The sequence below is a fragment of the Heloderma suspectum genome, chromosome 3 (assembly GCF_057233095.1).
Source record: "Heloderma suspectum isolate Gila_16-S chromosome 3, 16-S_ref, whole genome shotgun sequence".
Classification (NCBI taxonomy): Eukaryota; Metazoa; Chordata; class Lepidosauria; order Squamata; family Helodermatidae; genus Heloderma; species Heloderma suspectum.
This window is the reverse complement of record NC_139460.1, coordinates 83751243-83773641: the sequence shown is the minus strand read 5'-3', so window position 1 is coordinate 83773641 and position 22399 is coordinate 83751243. Positions and strand designations below refer to the sequence as shown.

General features: G+C 40.6%; 1 protein-coding gene across 7 annotated transcripts in view; it reads left to right on the top strand.

The window, feature by feature from the left end:
* Positions 1–22399, top strand: part of LTN1 (listerin E3 ubiquitin protein ligase 1) — a 47470-nt gene that overhangs the window by 16026 nt on the left and 9045 nt on the right. For 5 of the 7 annotated variants that reach the window (XM_084843568.1, XM_084843567.1, XM_084843566.1 and 2 more), the window contains 17 exons: positions 848–889; positions 2619–2811; positions 3659–3898; positions 4949–5102; positions 6807–6957; positions 8590–8791; positions 9792–9951; positions 10169–10273; positions 11007–11149; positions 12982–13117; positions 14406–14547; positions 15523–15736; positions 16716–16953; positions 18125–18199; positions 19121–19307; positions 20562–20733; positions 21811–22031. In XM_084843568.1, coding sequence (XP_084699694.1) covers positions 848–889; positions 2619–2811; positions 3659–3898; positions 4949–5102; positions 6807–6957; positions 8590–8791; positions 9792–9951; positions 10169–10273; positions 11007–11149; positions 12982–13117; positions 14406–14547; positions 15523–15736; positions 16716–16953; positions 18125–18199; positions 19121–19307; positions 20562–20733; positions 21811–22031 — 2775 coding nt within the window. Of the gene's footprint in view, positions 1–847; positions 890–2618; positions 2812–3658; positions 3899–4948; positions 5103–6806; positions 6958–8589; positions 8792–9791; positions 9952–10168; positions 10274–11006; positions 11150–12981; positions 13118–14405; positions 14548–15522; positions 15737–16715; positions 16954–18124; positions 18200–18303; positions 18395–18779; positions 18865–19120; positions 19308–20561; positions 20734–21810; positions 22032–22399 lie in introns of those variants that run through there. The other 2 variants (XM_084843571.1, XM_084843572.1) reach the window with 2 other exon arrangements.

Genomic DNA, 22399 nt, shown 5'->3' with positions numbered 1-22399 from the left:
GTGGCTGTTTTGTATTTTAGGGTTTCTATTGTGTCCTTCCGTCCCTTTTTAGGTAAAAAGTGGGTGTTCTGTGCTCCGTCATTTTCATGCCATCTGTTTGTAAGTTCCCCAGCCTGAGACTCTCACGATGGTTTGCATTCACAAGTGTGAGTGGTACGTGCTTACCCATCACTCCGAAATGGGTGCCGAAGCAAAGTTGGTCCTTCCCCAAGACCCCCCCCCCCCCGGCCTTTGGGCACTGAGTCCAAAAGCAATCATTGCGAAGATACAAAGCTTCAAAAATGTGTGAAAGTGTGATTAAATAAATGAAAACGCCTCTCTGTGCCTCCGTAACTGCACAGCTGCAAAGGGATGGGGGGAGTAAAGGGGCGTCACAGAGTGACACAAGCACTGTGCATGCCCACAACACACCTACTGCAAAATGCGAACTTGGTTTGGGGAAAGGACAGATGACTCGCAACCGCAGGGAAACCTGCAGCAAATGAAAAACATCACAGCAAAACGCCTCCTTGGAAATCCACATTTTCCGGGAGAAAATCACGGATGGCTGCGAAGTGGTGACTGTGTCATCTGACCCGAGGGACCTAAACTTGCAGCTGCCCTGGAGTAAAAGGCACCTGTAGATGGGGCCTAGTTCTCATGAGGAAATAGTCCAGTCTGTCATACCGATCAAAAGGAAGAGGGGCTTCTCCTGCAGCAGATGTATTTGTATTTGGGTAAATGCACAGGAGAGAAAGACAGCAGCAGTCTTTGTGTGTGTAAGCAAGAATAAAATATTAAGCTGTTCTGGGAGATCATGGAAGTTTCTCCTCATCACACTATTGAAGCTTTTCTTTTCTTTCCCCAGATCGGTCTGAAGTGGAATATTATTCTTCAGATAATTCAAAAGGTATGCTCATGATTTTTTGTGCATTTTTATGCAGAGGAGGTTTGGATCCAGAGAAGCACAACGTTGCTTCAGTGGTCAGGCTTTTCAGCTTTCCCCCTCAGCAACAACACCCCAGGACAAAGCCAGCTGCTGCCCCTCCCCCATCTGCCCACAGACCTTCTCTTGCACACGCACAGCCAAGTTCAGTATGGCTGCATAAGTTGGGGCACCTGTTTTCCACCCCATTCTGCCCCTGTGCTATATTCTGTTCTTTTCTGGAGGGTCACTCAAACCTCAGGAGCAGCTTTTCAGGAAGGGATAGGAAGCTTAAGCGGGTTGGGGGGGGATCAATGAAAATGAGGTGCTCTGACTTGTGCGAGGGGAAGCACTTTCTGCCAAGGCAAAGCCGCCATTGGATACACCCCTATGTATTTATCTAAATGTTCTGGCGGCAGTCTGGCAAGTCTCTAATGTATGTGTACTTTTACATTTTCGTCTCAGTTTTGCTCTAGAAACGTGTGAATGTCTGTAATTCCATTTCTTAAAAATCCTGTAGTTTAAGTGTGAGCAGGGATACAGGAACAAAATTAATAAGAAACTGCTGTTTGTGTGCAATGGTACAAATTGTTAGGCTTAGCAACCTTATGAGAGTTTGTTTTGGAAAAAGATGTAATCTTCACTAAATTAAAACAGCCATTTTTAAATTTCATTTTTTGGAGAAATACCTGTCCCATTGGTGGTGACGATACCAAAAAAAAGCACTTCCTTGGGATGTGGGGGAAGCATAATAGAACTCTTGGTATTCATGGTTTCTGTCCCAAAGTATTTCTGTGTCTACTCAAAATTTTTGTAAGTGGTGCCATCTAGAGAAATTTAAGTGTGCTTAACAGGCTGCACCACTGTACATAATTACTTGGGAGTTACTCCCATTGAACTGGGTGGGGCTTCTGCATAGACATATATAGGATTGCACTGTAAAAGTTGCATTGACCTGAATGGGCTGCATCCTATGTTTATTAGCTTTATAGCTAACTGAAGATTATTATTCATGTGGGGTGGTTGAGTCACTTTAAAATACAACAACAAAAACGCTCACCCTAGGATCTGAATTTTATCACCAGCTTCTCCTACTCAGTGGAATAGGCAGTTGCCAAATTAAAGTGGTTGCTTTGCCTGCACCATTATGAGTGGAGGCAGATGGCTTAGAAACTCAGTAAGGAGAAAAAGGCAGATAGGAGTACACTGGTCCCTTTTCCACATATATGCGTCTTGATAATTTCTTACCTGCTCATCTCCTGAGAATCTTGCACTGAAGTGGAAGGGAAATGGATCAAGTAAGTAGAGGAAAGTCCTCTGGGTAAGATCCATTCCTCTTACTTTTAGCTTTTGAGCCAGATTTAGGGACATAAGGGACACATCTTATGTGCTGTGGCTCATGGTGGGCCTGAAGAGGTCACTTCCAATGAAGTTGCATTATGCCAACATCATTGGAAGCTTGGGTAAAAGCAGGTAAACTCGAAGGATGCAGTGCTTCTCCCACCTCTGTTATCCAAGCCCCTGATACTAGAATTTGAAAGTGAATAAGGAATCCATTCATCTCTTGGTGTAAATTAGCATAATCAATACCCACTTAATGTTTATATAGATATTTATAATAAACAACTGAGTGTATTTGGAGATTTAAATAAGGAAGTAAATGACCACTCTAAAAAACTTTGAAAGAATCTGTGAGTATGTTTTTATGATTTAGGCATGTTCAAGCTCAGAGAAACATTCCTTAAGTTCTACTTGGCTAAAAGGAGATGTGTTAGGTGAGAAGCTTGTAACTCTGGCTGATGATCTGTGTAACACAAGCTTGAAAACTACAGTAGCTTCAGAAGAATCCTTTCATTCGGAAAGATGGACACTACTAAGCTTGGTATTATCTCAGCTGATTAAAAATGGTAGGTAACTTTGGCTTTCCTGAGGAATAATCAAGTTCATGTGGAAGAAGTAGAGGACTAGCCTGCCATGGGTGGGAAATGTGAGACACTGGTATCAGTAAGTTGCTCAATATAATATTGCATTTGTCCTTGATAATATGCCAATTAATAGGATTTCCAGGGTATGGAATTGTCAGGGTTGTATCTGAGCCCATAGAGTCACAAGGCAGCTCTGATTCTGAGGAGGAGATACAATTCATGGGAGAGGAACTCTCTCAGACTTCAGAGGCACAGCTGGAGGGGGAGCCCCCCCCCCACTCACACCCCTGGGAGAGAAAGTGACCCAGGCATGGAAAGGGAGGGACAACTTGAGCTTTTAGATGCGAGGCGCAGGCACAAGCGAGAGCTTGCAGGAGCCGAGCTTAGGCGCTCAGCCTGATTGGCTCGACGTCAACAGCTGCGCCCTGAGGCCCCACAGGAGCAGGGGAGATCTTCCCCTCACACTCCTTAAGTTCAGAGAGCTGCCGCATTTTTCCCAAACGGAGATCCGCTGACGTCCTAACCCTTAGAAACCCCTAGATGGCTGTTCCTTTGTAGTTCCTGTGAGTCTCAGGCAATTAGCATCTGTATGCTTCATTAGGGTGAATGGAATTAAAACCTTGGAAAGCAGCCCTTTTGTCTGAGTGTTGATTCTGGCTACTGGAGGATTCAGTAGGTAACAGGGACACCCTGACAGGAATACAGCTTCCCCGAGATCACTAAAAAGGAAGAGTCCCTGATTGCTGTGGGTCCAGTTACCTCAGAATGATTGCAGAATGCACACATTGATGAGAGAATAACTTACAGCATGTCTCTTTTTAATCAATAGAGTCCTTGATTGGTGAAGTTTATGTTAAAAGGATTATTGATAAACTTCAAGCAGCTCTGTCTAAAGCTAAGAATCTTTCGGAAGCTGGCAATACAGAACCTTCGGTGTCTTTCATCTGTGACATAGCCTCTAACTTTTTCAGCTCAGTTAAAGGATGCTTGTTGATGCCATCATCAGAAGATTTGTTGTTCACCATTTTCCAGTTGTGTGCACAGAGCCAGGATTCAACACGTTTGTCAGGTAATAAATATAATTTATCCCAAGGGTACAGAACTGTTTGGGGGTGGAGGGGTGGATTGTCCTCACACCGTGCATGCTGGATGACATCAGGAGGTGTAGCACCACCACCCCTCTTCATTGGTGGCAGGGGTTGGGATGAGCAGTAGGCCTTCTCCTCATGCAGGAGAGTCCCAACCCCACCAGCTCTCACCCCTACTGCTACCTCCGAGTTTGGAAACAGCAACGGGGATGAAAGGTGGGGGGAAGAGCGCTGGCTCTACTTCTAAGCCCTGTGCTGGGCATCTCCCCTGTTATCTCCAATCGTTATCTCCAATCGGAGATAACAGTGGGGATGCCACTGCTGGACACCAGCAGAGGAATTCCTGCTGATCTCCAATCTCTGTTCAGAGATAGCAGTGGGCATGCCCTCTGAGGGGTTTCCTCCAGAGGGTGGGGCTTAGAGCCTAAATCCCAAGAGGCGGTGCAGGCCAGATTGGGGTGTCCTGTGGGCCAGATTAGCCAGGCCAATCATATATCTGATTTTAGCCAGACCAACCACATATTGATTATTCCATATGTTTTTATCCCTTAATGCTATAACTGTATGTACTGCAACTTATTTATATTTATTTATTCAACTGATTAGTGTCTCTAATCGTTAGAGAGTCTCTAATGATCATAGTCTCTCTAATCATTAATCATTGCAGAGCATTAAATTTTGAAGCAGGATAAGAATAAATATGCTATGCCACTTCAAAAACATTGGAAACCTACCATCCTTTTGTATATCACTGAATTATGTCATGGCAAAATGGATAATTACCAGGTTACAGAGTAATTACAGAATTAATTTCTGTAACTGAATGCATAATAATTTTTCTGACGTAGTATTTAATAATGAACTTATTTATATTAAAATTGGTTGTGAATTAAGAACAAGATAACCCTCTTTCATAAGTAACTCTCAAGGACAGGAGCCTTATTTTTCAACTTTCAGACTGGTCAATGTGATTAACGTTTGCCATATGTTCAGTAGATAACATGGTGGACCATTTTTTTTCATTGATGTAGATTTCCTTGTAAATAAGCTGAAGCACACTTGGCTGTGTGGTTTAACTTCACTTGTGCATCAGCTTAGTGATAAGCATAAAGAGAGCACCTTCTTGCAGAGGTCTGCATTCTGGGTCAAGAACCAGCTTCAGTCTTCGGTGTTGGATGTTAAAAGGTATCTATTTACTGTACCACACAATTTGTTCGCTTTGGCTAGTACAGATTTAACATATCTGTCCTGTAACCAGAGTTCCATCTTCTATCCAGGTTTTGCAATCAAGATTTGAAACTGATTTAAAAGCCTAACCCTAATAGTTATGAAAGCCCATGCTTGCATAACTGTTGACCATGGTTAGGTGTAAAGAAACTGTGCTTGAGAAGGGGATGGAGAGAGAGAGAGAGAGAGCGCCCTTGATCCTACAGTTCATTCTCAGTTCTTTGCCATGATTAAGGGATAGGTGACATTGGCTCAGTTAGATGACACACCAGCTATGATCTGTGCTAACCATTGTTTAGAAGCCAAACATTTATTTATTACTTTGTTATCCTGCCCTTCTCCCAAGGAGCTCAAAATGGTATACATGATCCAACTCCCCTTTATTCTCACAGCCCTCTAACGTAGGTTATGCCAAGAGATAATGACTGGCCCACAATCACTTGGTGAGCTTCATGGCTGAGTGGGGGTTTGATCCCGAGTCTCCAATCTAACCGCTACATCTCAGTGGCTCTCAAACCATCACACTGATTTGTCTTCCCCATGTAGATGCAAACCATGGTGTAGTCTTTTGTTTTTTTTTCCTTATCTGCCTCCCCCCTCCCCCAAAAAAAGAGTCCCTGGATGCTCTCTGGTTAATCTGAACTATGGTGAGTTGAAACAAGCCAGGTTCAAAATATAGTTTAGGAAAATGACTTGATTCAGTTAACCACAGCTTAGGATTCAGACAATATGCTAAATTGTGGTTGATCTATTTAAAAAAAAAGAATTTTAACCTGCTCTATAGGACATGCTGCCCTCACAGGCAGCTTACAAGATTATAAACACATGAAAATACAATTACAGGCATCCCAGAGGTCTTCTCTTGGCTGGTAGAAACTGCTGAACGACTGCTGATCTTCACCACGGCAGCACCCAGGAAGCCCAGGGTGGATGATGATGGCAATAATAATCCTTCCCCTGGCTTCCCTGATGGACTGACTGCTGCAGTGCTTCCTGGTGTCTGGCAGTTGTTCTAGCCACCAACGCTGAATCCAGATTCAGTGGCCTGAAGATGGTGGACAGCTGGTGGTTCTGCTGTCCCTGCCATGGCAGTGGCAGTTGGGAAACCCAGGGTGATGATGGCAAATAAACAATCTTTCCCCTCCTGCTCCTTCAGCAGCCAGTGGAAGTCCTTTTGTGGTTGACATAATGGCTGCTGTTGGAGGAGGGAGGAGTCTGATGAAGATGACTTCTCAGCAGAGCTGATGGTGGCCTTCCTTCCTTCACTTCCTCTGCTGCAGCCCAACGCAATGCAGTGCTGCAGCCCAGTGTAATAGCTGCTGCTAGGTGACAGTTAGAGGAGGGAGAATCCTAATGATGATTGCTCCTTAGCAGGTCACCCTGCTTTGCTTTCTTCCTCTGCTACCACCTGATGTAATTCTGTAATAAAAAATGGAAGTGGAATCTTCCAGACTCCTCACAGCTGTGCTGGAGGAAAAGAGGGGAGAGGGGGAGCGCCTGAGCCTGTTGCTCATTCTCGTTGTGTTTTAAACTATGTGTGAGTCTGAAAATGCAAGAATCATCAATACATCCTTGTGTGGACAAATATTAAGTGTGGTATTTTGCTATTACTTGATTTTTTGTGTGTCCTATTCTTCAAGTAAAATATTGATTTCTTCTCAGTTTACAGGTTTTGGTCTCTACAGTCAGTGACTTATTGACTAAACTGCTGGAAGCTGATGAAGTTTCTGCTTATATTCTGAAAGACTATATTGAGTGGCTCACTCCAAGCAAGTTGGAATGGGAAAAGATGCGGGAATCTCTATCCAGTGAGGTATATAACTTTCTAGAAAGTCATTGCACAATGAATAGTAATTGTTAGTATTTGCCTACCTAGGTTCCTGCATTTGAGGAATTCTGTAGTAGATTGGTCCAAGAAGTAAAACCAGTACGAGATGTAAACACAGCAGTTTTTGCCAATATAAGATACACATTTTAATAATTTAACTTTACATATTTATCTGAAGGGTATTTTAAATATGCTAGTTTTAGATAGTGAATGACTTGAATGCTAACTAATTACTCCATTAATGGAAAGAGAGTTGCACCCATGGAAAGATTTCCTCCTTGAATGGAATGTCCTTCCCTTGATGGAGTAAAAAGTTAGGATCAAACTACTATCAGTTTTAAGTAGACACTGGTCTTATAAAGCCATTTTGTAATAGACTTACTTACATCCTATGTGTCTGTTTATGTGTGTGTTCTGTAAATGCCTTTTCGAAAAGAAGAAACTGAACTGGCTGAGAAAATTGTGAATCTATAAAGTACCATCAAATGCCCAAAATGAAATTGAGGTACTTTTTTTCTTGACTACAGTATTTTAGACTGTTGTTTCCCAAGTTCATTTATGTACTTAATGTAGTCCCATTAAAGGTTATGGGATTACTTGTAAGTTAACCTCTCAGGACCAATTCACGCCTTATGATGTTGGTGCTGCAAACATGAGGCTAAAGTGCTCTCTGTGTAAAGTCTTGTTGTAGCAAGGGCTTACAGTATAATATAATATGAATGAGCAGGCCAACAAGTTCCATATGTAACATAAATGTGTCGCTTGGCATTTTATGTATGTATGTATGTCTTTATCTATTACATTTCTATACCACTCAATAGCTGAAGCTCTCTGGGCGGTTCACAACCATTAAAACCATAAAATACAACATGATAAAATACAACATAAACGTTTAAAACTACTTTTATTTATAAAATAAAAATAATAACCAAATAAAACCTAGCAGTAGTACAAAGATTTAAAATACAGTAACAGATTTAAAATGACAGAAACTAAAGGCTAAAATACTTGGGAAAATAAGGTCTTTACCTGGTGCCAAAAAGAGCTCAGCAAAGGTGCCAGGCGATCCTCTCAGGAGGGTTTCATGTGCTGGTTTGAACTACAGTTAGTTATTCAGATGTGTATGTGATATTCCTATTATGTGAATGGTAATGAAATATTGGGGTGCTGGAGAAGCACCACTGTGGTGCTGGAGAAGACTCTTACGAGTCCCCTGGACTGCAAGGAGGTCAAATCAGTCCATCCTAAAGGAAATCAACCCTGAGTGCTCATTGGAAGGGCAGATACTGAAGCTGAAGCTCAAATATTTTGGCCACCTAATGCGAAGAGAAAACTCTCTGGAAAAGACCCTGATGCTGGGAAAGACTGAAGGCAAAAGGAGAAGGGGACGACAGAGGATGAGATGGCTAGATAGCATCACCGATGCAATGAATATGAACTTGAGCACACTCCGGGAGAGAGCGCAGGACAGGAAAGCCTGGCATGCTATGGTCCATGGGGTCACGAAGAGTTGGACATGACTGAACGACTGAACAACAACAACAATGAAATATTTAAGATCTTGTACAACCCCATAGAAAACTTGTTTAATTTTTTTTTTCTTATGTATTGTTACAGTGGTTAAGGAAACCACTTTTGGAAGGAAGACTGAGTATGAACTGTGAGATATCTGGAACAGATCGGAAGCCTTGTGTCATGACTAAACTTCCAAGCCACCTGTGTACTGCAGCTCTTTTAAGTAGAATGGCACTATTGATACTGGGAAAAGGAGTGGTTTTTGAAAACCACGAAGTGGAAAGAAGCAAATTTGAAAATATCAGTAAGTGGCAAATACATTTACAAAACTCAAACTTTTTTAAACATCTTACTACATCTTATTTAATTTTCTTTCATTATCAGCCACTCTCGAGTCCTGTTGTCAAGCAGAAATGTGGCTTATAAACATTTTATATAAATTAAATAAGAGAATTGATATTTCAAAAATTATGAGTTGGTAAGGATGTATTACGATTATAATCAAGTGCCATTTGTGTCTCTTTTCTGTGTTATGACTTACACTGTGATTTACTGCATAGCCATGTTTGTTAAAGATGTGGCCCTGAGACAAAGCTCTGTGTTTGTTCTGCCCATGCACAACTCCTGCATGCACAGGGTTTCCTATTCATTTCAGTGACAGGGCAAAGGGATACTTCGAGTACCCAGAGGTGACTCTTCTACTGAAATGAATGGGAAATAGAGTGTGCATGTGTGTGTGTAAGCTTTCTGTTTCTTTAAAGTTCCCGTATGAGTAAGAAGCTCTTGCCCAGGGCAGCCCAGTGAGGTCCAGTAAATAGAGCGCTGGAGTTAGAACTAAGGGGCAGAGGCCTGTCACTATCTCTCAGCTTCAGTTCTCCACCCATAAAATAAGATTATAGCAGAGTTATGAAATCACAGCAGGAATGCAAAGTGTCATACATATTATAGTGCTATATAAAAATAATGACCTGGTTTACACAATCAGAATAAGCCACTGTAGCTTATTTAAGCCACGGTGGCTCATTTAAATCATGGCGCATGCGGGGCATGATTTCCATAATTATTGCCTGGATGCAGCGTGTTGTGTCATCCGAACCCAGGTGGCATGGCTTGTTGGAGGGGGAAACAACCTTCCAATAACCCCACAACAGCCCATGGGTTGACTCTTTGCCAGTTTCCCCTTGTGATCATTAATGTATACATTTTAGATTTTGGATTGCACATTTAATAAACTTTACCAACGTTTGACAAGGAATGCACATGATGGATTATGCTGATTGGATACTCTTCTGGGTTTTTTTTAGTTACAGAACAGCTGTATGCCTTACAGTGGATTGAAGAACTAGCCAACCCACCTTGCCTGCTTCTTGAATTTCTTCATCTCCTTGAAGTAATGAATATTTCATGTGAAAAATTACATACATATAGTAATATCCCCTGCCTCTTAGAAACATTATTCAGTAGGTAAGTATGTGTATTTGGGGGAAAAATACAGTTACTTCTCAAATAGCTTTCCTTAAAAAGCATCAAACGTCCCAATTTTTTGTGTTTGGGTATCACTTAACTCCTGAATCTTAAGGTTGTCTGCTAGTGAATTGTTCACACTGAGAATAAATAGAAATGTGTTTTTTTCCTTTAAATAAACTAGATTAATCACAGAAACATTCTTATATTTTCATAGATCGAAAGAGAATGGACGACTTTGGGCCTTAACCATGGCTAAATTGATAGATACAGAGAATATTGCATCTTGCAAAATAAAAGCACTTTTCAGTACAACAGAAAGGTATGATAGTAGGCTAGTACTTCTTAGACTGTGATTGCACCTACTACTGCCACATCGATTAAGGAGGAAATGGGAAGAAGGGACCACACTGATTGTCTTATATTGTGGGATGATGTGGCCAGCACCACTATAGTCCCAAATCAGATGGCAGAGACAAAACTGCATTTTAGCAATCATGTCACCGCACAAATTGGAGCCACAATATAATATAGATCTCCCCCCTCTCCAGGAGAAGTACATCTGTCATATGAGTACAGGATAGTAATGATACTGCAATGCACCTGATGTTGGTACAAACCTAGATCTAAAACACCGTTATTGCTGAATAGGTTTTGTTGAAATAAAGTAACCTTACTAGGAATAGGTCAAATATGTGTATGGGGTGGAAGGTTGAATCATAAATGAAATGGAGGTAGGATTGTGATTGCATTGCACAAAAACTGTGAGAATGTCCTTTGCTGGAAAACATCCTAACGTTCCTAACGTGCCTTTGTCCTTCCTCCCTATATGATTTTTAATCTTTGTGCTCTAGATTCTTGTCTGTTTCAAACAAAGGCTTTGCCCATTCAGTGTCTTGTTTGTGTGTAGGCGAGTCCTGTTCTTCATAAAGTTTTGCAACAAAAGCATCAAATGAAATTATCTCTCTCGGTTCCAGCATTACTTTGCATTGTATGAGTTGTGGACATCGCATTGATTCCCAAATTCTCTCTTGATGTCTCATTTCCATGGACAGGTTTTTTCCATTAACAGAAGGCAACTTGCACACACTTCAGAATCTGTCTCCATTTTTACTTGAGGAAGATAAGGAAGAGCTTGTCATTCAGTGTACTGCTAAACTAATGACATGCAATGAAACCGAACTCTTCAGTACTGATGGTTAGTGTCTTAAATATTATCTTCAGTGCTACAATAACTTGTAAGAGGTAGGATTTTCCATGCACACATTTAATGAGATCTTCATTTGCCATTGAGAATTACTACCACCATTCATGACAGTAAAAAAAAAACTTTTGAAGAGCCATTAGTTCTGTCCAGTGTATTCTTGATTTCACTTAAGTGCATCATTCTAAAGGCATATTATCACCTATATTGCAAGAGAACCTGCCAGATAAATAAGGTAAATTTAACTTCCTTGTAGAAGAGTTTGTTAAATAAAAAAGGACATTTAACAATTAGGCTTAGAAATCTTAGGCCAGTCCTATTTTTTGAACAGTTGAGTATAACAACTTTGGAAGGTTTTTGCTTTTATCTCTCAATATCCCTTAGGAATGTCAGGGAGGACAGGACAGTAGTTAGTCAAAAGATGAGAAGCACCATTCCTGAAAGTAGAGAAAAGGTTTGGACACACTAAAGACAGGTAACTTGTTATGCACTAGAGTAGCCTTCCCCAACCTGGTGCTCTCCAGATGTTTTTGACTACAACTCCCAGAATTCTTGACCATTAGCCATGTTGGCTAGGGCTGGTGGGAATTGAAATCCAGAACTTCTGGAGGGTACCAGGTTGGGGAAGGCTGCACTAGAGGCCATTGTTGAACCATATAAAGGTAGTAGAAAGGTAATTGCTTATTTGCAGATTTAGTAGCACATCATGACTTGAATTCAAAGGTGCCATACGTGAGTATAAAATACTTCTCTTGTGAAAGGGGGGGTGATTTTCACCAATCCCCCTACCCACCACAGTCCCCCCCCCTTGCATTCTGTGCTGTTCTCGCAACTCTCAGGAGCAGCTTTCTATAAACACTCTCACATCCCCCAACTCTCAGGAGCAGCTTTCTATAAAGCACTGGAGAAGGGGCTTTGGCAAAAATGGGAGGAGGGCACCTTGCACAAGCAAAAATGTTTTTCTGCTCATGCATCTTTTGGGTACAGGTCAATATGCAGAATTTATACTAATGAGGTATAGTGGTTAGTGCACTGGACTTTGTGGTTTGGACTAGGACAGAGGAGATTCAGTTTAAATCCCCACTTGGCCATGAAGCTCTCTGAGTGACCTTGGGTCAGCCACTATTTCTCAGCTTAATTTACCTCACAGGCTTGTAAAGAGACAAGTGAAGGGTGGAGTCATCTACATTGCTTTGAATGTCTTGGAGGAAGGACAAGATACAATAAAATACCTTCTTCCTACTTGTCTAGACCACTGGACAGTGACACTGAAGGTTGGGGTTCTCCCTTCTTTGTCTCCTAGGATGCAGGCTCTTTTTATAAAAGGAGGACTTGGCCAAGGGGTTGGACTGGAGACATCACCCACTTCCTCTCTAGAGCCAGCCTTTCTCCATAATTTATACCTTTATATGGCAGCTGGCGAACTAGCACTGAAAGACATGTTTCACTAACTTGGTGAATTCAGAAATTGAACCAGTCAATGTGAAAAACATGATACTTGGAAAAACATATTAAGCATCTTCTTTTTATTTGTCTCTTTGTTTCTGATTATCTAGTCCCATCACATTTTCAAATTTACCCCTGCAACCATGATGCTTAAGACATAGATTGAAAATTGCAGGATTCTAAAATGAAGCTGCTGCTGCATAGATTTGTATCGAGAGTTTGTAGAACACCCTTGTTCCACCAAAAATCTAGAAAGCAAAGATGGGAAGATTGGTGACTTTTAAAAATCTGATATTGTCCCTGCTTTTATTTTATTGCTTTTCTTATGTTCCAAGACATTTAACGTGGCCTTTTTAACCTGGTATTTGACTTTGTTTTAGGAGCTTTTGGATATCTTACTATTTTAAATTCCTGCTTGAATTGGGAAAGCATTGATTATGGAGAACTAATGCCTGGAATATTAAAAATCATAATATCCTGGCGAAATGACTATGAGAACAGCTTTCTTTTCAGCTGGTGAGTAATTTTGCTATAATATTTTAATGACTGGGCTATGCTGAATGTTTCAACTAGTAATATTTATAATAGGACTGCAAGCCAATTAAATAGGGTTTCATATGTGTTTTAGACAATCAAGTTTACATTTGTGTAAAGGTAAAAATATTTCTGAAGCAAGGATCATATTTCCTTCTTTTCTTAGATAATACACATAGGGCATAGTAGGCATTATCTTAGAAAATATTTTCATTCTGTATGTGAGAGCAAGGAGAATGCCTCTTAAGATGGTGCTTGTTATCCACAATCTTTATGAGTAATATTAAAAAAGAATTTCTTTAAATAAATATGTTACCCAATTAATTGGGGACACCTCTTTAGTCTATTTAGGGCGCAATCCTATGGGGATAGGTGGCCGCCTCCAAACATGGCGGCGACCACCTATGCAATGCAGGGCAGGAGAAGCACGAAGGGGATCGTTCCCTCCGCACTTCTTCTGCCCTGCATTTGCGGCTAGATTTTGGCTGTCTAGCTGCGGGAAGGCCAAGTGGGGGAGGAGGCTGCCGGATGACACATAGGATGTGTCGTATTGGCATTTCTGCCTTCCCCACCTGGGAATGCCCCCTGGAACTCCCCGTTTTGGCTGCTCCGCACTCCTGTTCTGAGTGCAGCGCACAGGGCTGTTCCATGCTGCCTGTGAGGCAGCGCGGAAGGGGAAGAAGGTCTGTTCTCCAGGAACTGACCTCGGAGGACGGGCTGTGAGGTTGGTTCCCAGAAAACCACATATCCTTTGGCTGTCTAGCCGTTGACTAGGGCCATAGGATTGCTCCCTTAAGGTTTTAAAATGTCTTATTCTAACCAATTAAGAATGCAATCCTATGTATGTTTAGACAGCATGGCTGGTTGGGGAATACTGGGAGTTGTAGGACTTTTTTCTGTCTAAACATGCATAAAATTGTGCCTTAATTGAATAAACATTGCAGCCCTGTTTTTCAAGTGCTAGGATTTTCAGTATAGGAATATAGACTTTCACAATTAACTAGCTGTGCCCCTCGAAAATGTTGGTTATTATTACTTAGGGATAGTTCAATAAAGTTAATAAGACAAAGGATCTATACACAGTAATATTTTGTTTTTTGTTTGCATGTTAATTTGCCCTGTACTTTCTGCCTTAATGTTTCTAGTTTGTAATGAATTCTTATCTGCAGAAAAAAGGTGGTTCCTCTTTTTGTAGTGATACAGATGTTAGTATGAAATTATATATTTATTTTCTTAAAAAGAAGCTAACCTTTTCTCAATTTCCCCCCAGCAATCTACAAGAAGGAAACCCACAGTTGCTTGGTTTCAATATAGAGATGATCCGTTTTGTTTCTCTGTTGCTGAATAATCCTTCCTCTTTGCTGGAGAGTGAGTGGGATTTTGTCATGTGTTCCATGCTGGCATGGTTAGAAGTAAGTATGTATAAACACAGAGAATGATATGACCTCTGTGTAAAATAGCGTTTGCTATATTTTTCTTTTTTAATCCACTGGGTGGCACTTCTTGCCTTTTGTAAATCTAAAATATGCTGCAACAGCCTATCATGTAAGCGTAAGTAAGACTGTTAGATAATTATTCATTATTACTGGCTATATTAAATATTTTCAGTTTTTATGGAGCAAAATTTTCAGAACACTTAAGATGATCTGAACGCAAATTAGTCTGGCTTACCAGTTCTTCTACATTACAGCATAACTCTGCAGAAATAACTGACATTGTATTTTATCAAAATCTACAGGACCATAACAGATTAGTGTTGTGCCTGGCCCCGTACACAAAGAATTATGGATAAAAATATGGGAGAAGTATAATTAAAATAAGGGTAAGAGATACAGTATGTTTAAAGAGGAAAAAGAGGAAGTTGTCTATTGACAATTAGAACCTGCTCTTGGGGCACATGCTTTGATTTGTTATTGAAGGCTTAATTATAGTAAATTAAGAATGTGTGCCAGTTTGCACAACACAGGCAGCTTATCTCGGTTGCATGCGGCCGCCATTTTGAGTATGCAACCCCCAATTGAGGGTTGCGCCAAGTCATGCAAACGTGGCCATTCTGAGTTATTTGAGGGTTAAACAACCCTCACATGACCCTACTACTAATTGAGGGTTGTTTAACCCTCAAATAACCCACAATGGCTAGATTTGCATGACACACAACCCCTAATAATCTCAATCGGAGGTTGCATATTAAAAATGGTAGCTGCAGATGCTTGGAACGCATTGTGGCTCATCGTGGGTTAAATGATGACCCAGCTGTGTTGTGCGAACCATGTCTATGTATAACTTATGACTGAAATAAAAATTGTTATCTGAATAGGTGTCACATGGCATTGAAATTCCAAAACTGGAAAAGAATAAAAGCTTCTCTTTGTCTTCTTTTCTTGCAGACAACAAGTGACAGCCAAGCAGTCTTTCCTGTTGTGTTGGTGCAAGTGTTTGCCTGTGTCAGCTGTGACCTGAGTGCTGCCTTGAGTGCTTATTTCCAAGCAGCAACTCCAGAAATCATTGAAAAACTTCCAGCAAACCTCATAACTGAATGGCAGGACTTCTTTTCTGAAGGCATTCATAGTTTACTTTTACCTTTGTTGGTAAAAGTCACAAGTAAGTTTGTGGCAAATGAGAAGTATACTGCCATTGCATTCTTGTACGTGCCTATTCAGAAATAAGGCCCATTGAGTATAGCGTTGCAGTCTGACGGATGCAGTATGGAATAATAACTGACAAATACTTTGGCATGTTATTTTATAGGTGAAGATTCTTTTAATAAGACTTAAACTGCAAGGGATGAGACACAAATATAAGCTATAATCAAAGTTTCCAGGGTGATGCACAGTACGACATGGGAAGCCTTCTGCACACTCTGTCATGGCATTCCTTTCCCTTCATACTTTACACTCCCCCATTCACAGCTCATAGTGACAGTATGTGCAGCCTCTCCCCTGTCTAAACAGAATGTCAACTTCATCACTGCACTTCCCTGGCTAAATAAAATCTTGTTGTCTTATGACTGCAAGTTTTGAAAAAAGGTACTGGGGAGTATATCCTTCTAATGCATTTTCAGCTCTGCTCCATTGCCTCTTAAGGTTGCAGTTTGATCTAAAAGTCCTAAGAACATAGAATCTTCATAGTTCAGTTCTGTATGGCCTGAAGTATCTAAGAGCTGTCGCTACTGAATAATACACCCCGACTGTCCTTTCACAGTCTGTTAAAGGTATGACCAAGCAGACTCAACAGATGCTTTGAAACGTAATAAAAATTAATTGACTATAATACAGTAAAAATTCATCCACTTCCATACTTGTTTGCTTAATGTATTATCACACATTCTAGTCATCCCCTCACCTGGTTAGGCATTTGAGCCAGCTGAGAAGAGATTAGAATTTAGCAGTGTTCTAGAAATACTTCACTTTTTGCAATCCATTGAAAAAAGCATGGAAATCTAGTATTTAAAGATATCATATTTCTGTGTAACATTTTGGAAGGATTTTTCTAGGTGGAAATAATAGTTCTATAAACTCTGTTGTAAATTTGCTAAACTGAATTAAAAATGTGATTTGTCTTGTACGCTTCCTCTGAACAGGAAAAGAAAAAGATGTACTGGAAACATCATTCCAGAGCTCCATGTTGAAATCTTTGGGTAAAGCTTTAACGTACATATCAAAGGATCAGTTATTGAACCATAAACTTCCTGCCAAATTTGTTGCTTGCCAGAAGACAAATCTCCCTAATAAACTACAGACCTTGTTAAATACATTTTCTCCACTACTTCTCTTCAGATCTAGACCTGTTCAAATCACAGTATACCACATGTTAAATAAGTAAGTTATTCTGTCTTCTCCTCTCAACACAGTTCAGTGTCTTGTTGTATCATTTTTCACTTTATCTTTAGAAGTTGTATTTGGAAAAAAGATCAGGGAATGTATTAGCATAATGAGTACTACTGTTCAGCCTAACGCACAAACGTGATATATTACCTATATACTAGTAGCAATCTTGGTCAACCTGACCAAGCCTGAGTACTCAGCTTTCTGAACCTCCGACCTCAGAGTTCTGTTCCTGCTTTGGGAATGGAAGACACAGTGACTGGCTGCTTTTTCTTTCTCAAGCCCATGTAATCAGGAAATTCCTGGGTTGAAGAAGGCTTGTGCAATAGCTCCTGTTGTGTGCCTCCTCTCAGAGGGACTGGTGACTATTGTACTGTTGTCTTGTGGGCACCTGTTTGATCCCTCTACTAATTCGCTCCATAGAGGCAGCTTGTAGGGTGGCAGAGTTTAACTTTTTTCAGCCAGAGGGTTGAATTCCATCTCAGAGAAGTGTTTGGGGGCTGCATGCCAGTGGTGGGTGGGGCTAAAGGTAAAATGGGCAGGACCAAAAATACCAGCATATTTTAGCTTACAGCTCATGTTGCTGGTAACTTAGCCTTAGGAGAGGCATTTCAGCCATTTAAAATGGGGAAAAACTGCACAAAAGCCAGGAAACCACTTGACTGGGGGGGCAGGGAAAGAGGGTGTGGCCATATGGGGAACCCGGAGGGCCAGATTTTGCCCTCAGAGGAGCCAGATTTTGCCCTGGGCCTGAGGTTTTGCACCTATGTTGTAGGGGGATCTATTGGTGTGGGCATGAAGTAGAGGGGGAAAGGGAAGCATGGAGAGTCGTTTCTCTTTCTGCCCCTTCATCTCTCCATGTTGTGAGCTATTGTGGGTTTATCTTTGCTGTATACTGTGCCTAGTGAAAAAAATATTAGTGCTAATGCTGAGGATGAGGGACAGCAGTGCAAGCTCAGTATCACAAAAAATACTACGTTATTGCAAATCACCAATACAGATGTTTAGGACTGAGGCACCAGTTTCCCCCCAAGTAGTTATGCACTTCTGTAAATTGATAATTAGAATGCATAACAATGTGCTCACTTTTCAGAATCTGATAAGTATTGGGCCATAAAAATGTGGATACATTCTTTTACTGTTTTTTCCTTTCTTCCAATGCTAGGTTAATGTCTGATTTGCCTAAATTTGACAATGAGGATCTCAAATCTTATGGTGATGAAGAAGAGGAACTATTATTGTATGTTTCATTTTATTTTTATGATGAATTATGGTGTTGTGTATCTTAGTAGAATTTAAAGTATTTCAACCATTTGCCAAACTTTTTACTATGTTGTTTTAAAGATGATAATAGTGAACTTCAGTAGCAATATAGAGTACCCCTGGTTCTTCAATGGGAATCTTGTGGAAAAGTGCATGGTATGCCTTTAATTTTCTATTATTTACTTATTTATTTTATTATTTCTCGAGAGGATCACATTGCCAAGGGGGAGATATTGCCCACCCCCACTTGTGGTTCACTTACTCCATCACCTTTTTCTCCCATTTTCTGCTTCTGAATTACGCTACTGGGTCCCTCCTTTGTCTTACTACTATTTCTCCCCTGGACCTTTGCAACTATATGCAAATTAACCTATATGCAGGCTTGCCTTGTCAGTTTCCTTGTATGTTACCTACTTTACTTTGCAGCTCTCTTTGACAGCTGAATCATACAAGGAAATTGACCAGGGAAGACCACATATCAGACAGCTGTAAGTGTGTACTTGCAAAGACCAACTAAAATAATAATAAAAGCATGACCCCATTTGTGCATTTTTCAGGCACTGAGAAGAAAGGTTGCGAACAAATGACGGTCCTTCCAAAGTGCTGTTTTGGCATCGGTGGAAGGGCAATCATTGGCAAGGCAAGCTGGAGGCGGCACTGGCGATACCATGGACTGAGGCGCAGGGGGTTTTTGCTGCGTTTGCCAAGCAGCTCTGTAGTTGATCCTGGCAACCTATGATAAAATCACTCTCCCAGGTCCGGATGACATGACAACCTGCCATGGCTCGCTGACCATGGCGGGTTGTCGTGTTGTATGAACCCAGTCAGTGTTTACATACTCAGTGCAATAGAAACTGATCTGAGTGTAAAAATTAACACCTTCCTGCCTTCATTTTAGGTCCCCACCAGCAGCTCTTATGACTGTTCTTGCTACTCAGGAAGACTTACTAGAAAACATCCTAGAATGCATTCCAGCTGGAGAGTTTGCAGTTGTTCAGCCATTGAGTGAGGAGTTTTGTCTTATTTTAGGATACCTTCTCACCTGGAAGTTAATACTAACTTTCTTCAAGGCAGCATCTTCTCAGGTAAATCATTTTCACTTCTTTGCATCTTTCTAGGGAGAAATCAGTTCAGCTACAATACTAATTTTTACACAGCTTCTCTTGCTAAATCTAATCAGCAGCAGTAGGAAATTTAAAAAGCATCTTATTTGAAACCCATCAATACTAATAAATACTAATAAACACATTACAGTTTCTTTTGCCCAGAAAGTGGAGCTTCGGACTATCTGTTTTAACGGTATTCCCACCACTGTTATTTTAGCCTGTGTGAAAACTGTACTCCCATGTATCTGAAAAAGACTTGTGGTCATTCTCATTCCTGTTGGATAAATATCTTGTACAATCTGCATTTATGGACCTCACACTTCCAGCTGTGAGAAGGAAAGATTGGAAAGTGCATAGGGCATTTTTCCTTTTCATATCTGACAACAGGAATACTATCTTGCATAAATCAGTTCTGTTATCTTTTACCCAGAAGTTATTTTACTAGGCTTACTTTTTGGGATGTTAGCAATAAATGTAGAGGCGTTTAAAATTTGGTGGACAAATAACACACACTCAATATGAATTCAGGCTTTATCTGTAAACCAGGGTAGGGAACATGTGGCCCTTCAGCTGTTGTTGGACTACAGCTCACATCATCCATGGCCATTGGCCATGCTGGCTGGGGCTGATGGGAGTTGGAGTCCAGCAACATCTGGAGGGCCAGAGGCTCCCCAACACTGCTGTAAACATTAAGCACACCTACAGGTATTTTTAAAAAATGTGGAAGAATGCACTATTCCAATTTTCCTTGTGCACCAATAACTCATTAGTATCCAACAACCTGTGCCTATAAAAGATGACTACTGCAGCACCACCTGCATTGGTGGTACGATGGTGGCGTGGTGTTTTGTTGTGTGAGCTTTTTGTACAATGTGTTTCTTGTTCATGATACTTTCTGTGTTCACTTCTCTTCATGTTCCATGCCTATAGGGATGTTATAATGGGCTTTCCATTGTATGGCATACAGCGCTGTCACCTTGCCCAGAGAACTTACTTCATCTCAACATTGCTAAATTGTTTCATACAGATATGCATTTGAGAGTTTTATCTAGCTTTTTAAATAGATTGAGCAATGCGATACCATTAGTGTGCTACGAGCGTGTATTAAGTCTTAATACAAGAACATTCTTAACTAAACCATTTCTCCCTCTGATTGTGTACATGCCTTCAGTTCATTAGCTTCTGAGAACAAATTTTATTGGAAATCATTTTTACATTTTTCTTCATCACCAGCTCCGGGCTCTTTATTCACAATACCTTCGAAGAACTAAGAGTCTGAATAAACTATTGTATCACCTGTTCAGGCTTATGCCTGAAAATCCAGGCTTTCCAGGATCAACAGCTGATCTTCCAAATAAAGATGTAAAAACATACTTTACTGAAGAGCTTGATTTAGACATCAGAGGTCAGTCCAAATTATTTTTAAACTTTATTGCAAGCTAGTTGAATCTTTAAAAGCTTATTTTTTTAAAATACTAAAACAGGATTAAAATGCCTTTTCACTCTTTAGCTTTGGCATCTCAAGCTAGCTATTGTTGGACTACAATGAAACATTTCCTTCAGGGCAGTTATTTCACTATATTGTATAATATAGTATCCTATTTTCTGTTGGATTTACATAGTGATAGAAGAAGCATCTCCTGAAGAATTCCAGGGTCACTTTGCATCCCACAAAAGTTTGTTACACGTTTTCTAGTTCTTGGCATGCCTGCACTCGCTGTATATCCCTAGGTCATAATGGGAACAGCTGGAGCAATCTGCATCTCATGGTGGATGGTTCCCAAATGAAGGCCCTAGTTGTAGGTTTTGTTGTGCAGAAATGTGAACTTTCTTAAAGAGCTAGCAACTTCCCTGCAGTATTTCTCATGAAGAACGTTGTCCCGTTCAATCCCAGGGTAGGGAATTGTGAATAGGCTCTGTCCTGTTCTGTTTTAAGCCACCACCTGGCATCCTTTCCCACAAGCAGATTTTTTTAATGAGTAAATGCCCTAGCCTCCCTTGTTAAACGGAAGGCTGGGGTGCTTACCCACAAATAATTCCTGTGCTGTGCCACTTCACCTTTCTCTTTTATGGCTAATTTTCCCTTTAGAGTTGAAGGGGGACAAATAAGGAAAATTAACACAGAAAGGCAGAGATAAACAGCAGGGAGGCAGAGACTCTTCCTTCTTGTTTTGTGTAATTGTGACCCATTTTAAGCTTTCTCTTCCTGTAGGCATGGAAGCAGTTAAAATTCTCAGTGGGTAGATGCAGGCTTCACCCATGGAATTTGCTTAGTCTCTATCCAGGTTATAAATTACAAATTCTAGCTGCAATTAGATGCTCACTTAACTGGGAATAAGCCTTATTAAACTCAATGAGATTTACTTCTGAATAGGATTGGACCCACGTTATTGAGAGATAAAAGTAACTGATATGTTACTAGGGAAGGTGCATGCGTCAACTGCTCTTATCTCTACAAACTCTTTCCCCATTGGTTCCCCAGACACATCAGCATTGTCATCGCACATCCCTCATTTGGCTTGCTCCGTTTACTGCATGACGTTAAAAGATCTGCCAGCCATGGTTCGCCTTTGGTGGAATAGCTGTGAGAAACGAGTCTTCAACATAGTAGATAAATTTACAAGCAAATATGTTAGCAGTGTCCTCTCTTCACAAGAAATATCTTCTGTGCAGACCAGTACACAGCTGTTTAATGGGATGATGGTTGGTATTATCTACATACATTTGTCATCTTAGCTACATATATTTATTTCATTGTATGGTATGTGTGACAGTACACCATAAATGACAATGCAATCTGAAGGTTTTTGGAAGCACAGATGCTTGAAGTGATATTTGAGCTTGCTTCCAGAAATAGAGATTAATGCGTGATCAATGCTTTGAACTAGACCACCTTATCACCCGCAATCCACACATTCTTATAAGAAGTACTTCTTGTTCTGTGACGTACTGCAGTGACTATTCATCACTGAACAGAGTAAAGTCTGAAATGCCTTGTAATTCTTGTGGTAGCACATAAGAAGCAGAACTTTTCCAGGATAGCGCCTCTTTTGTGCTTATATGAAATAAGT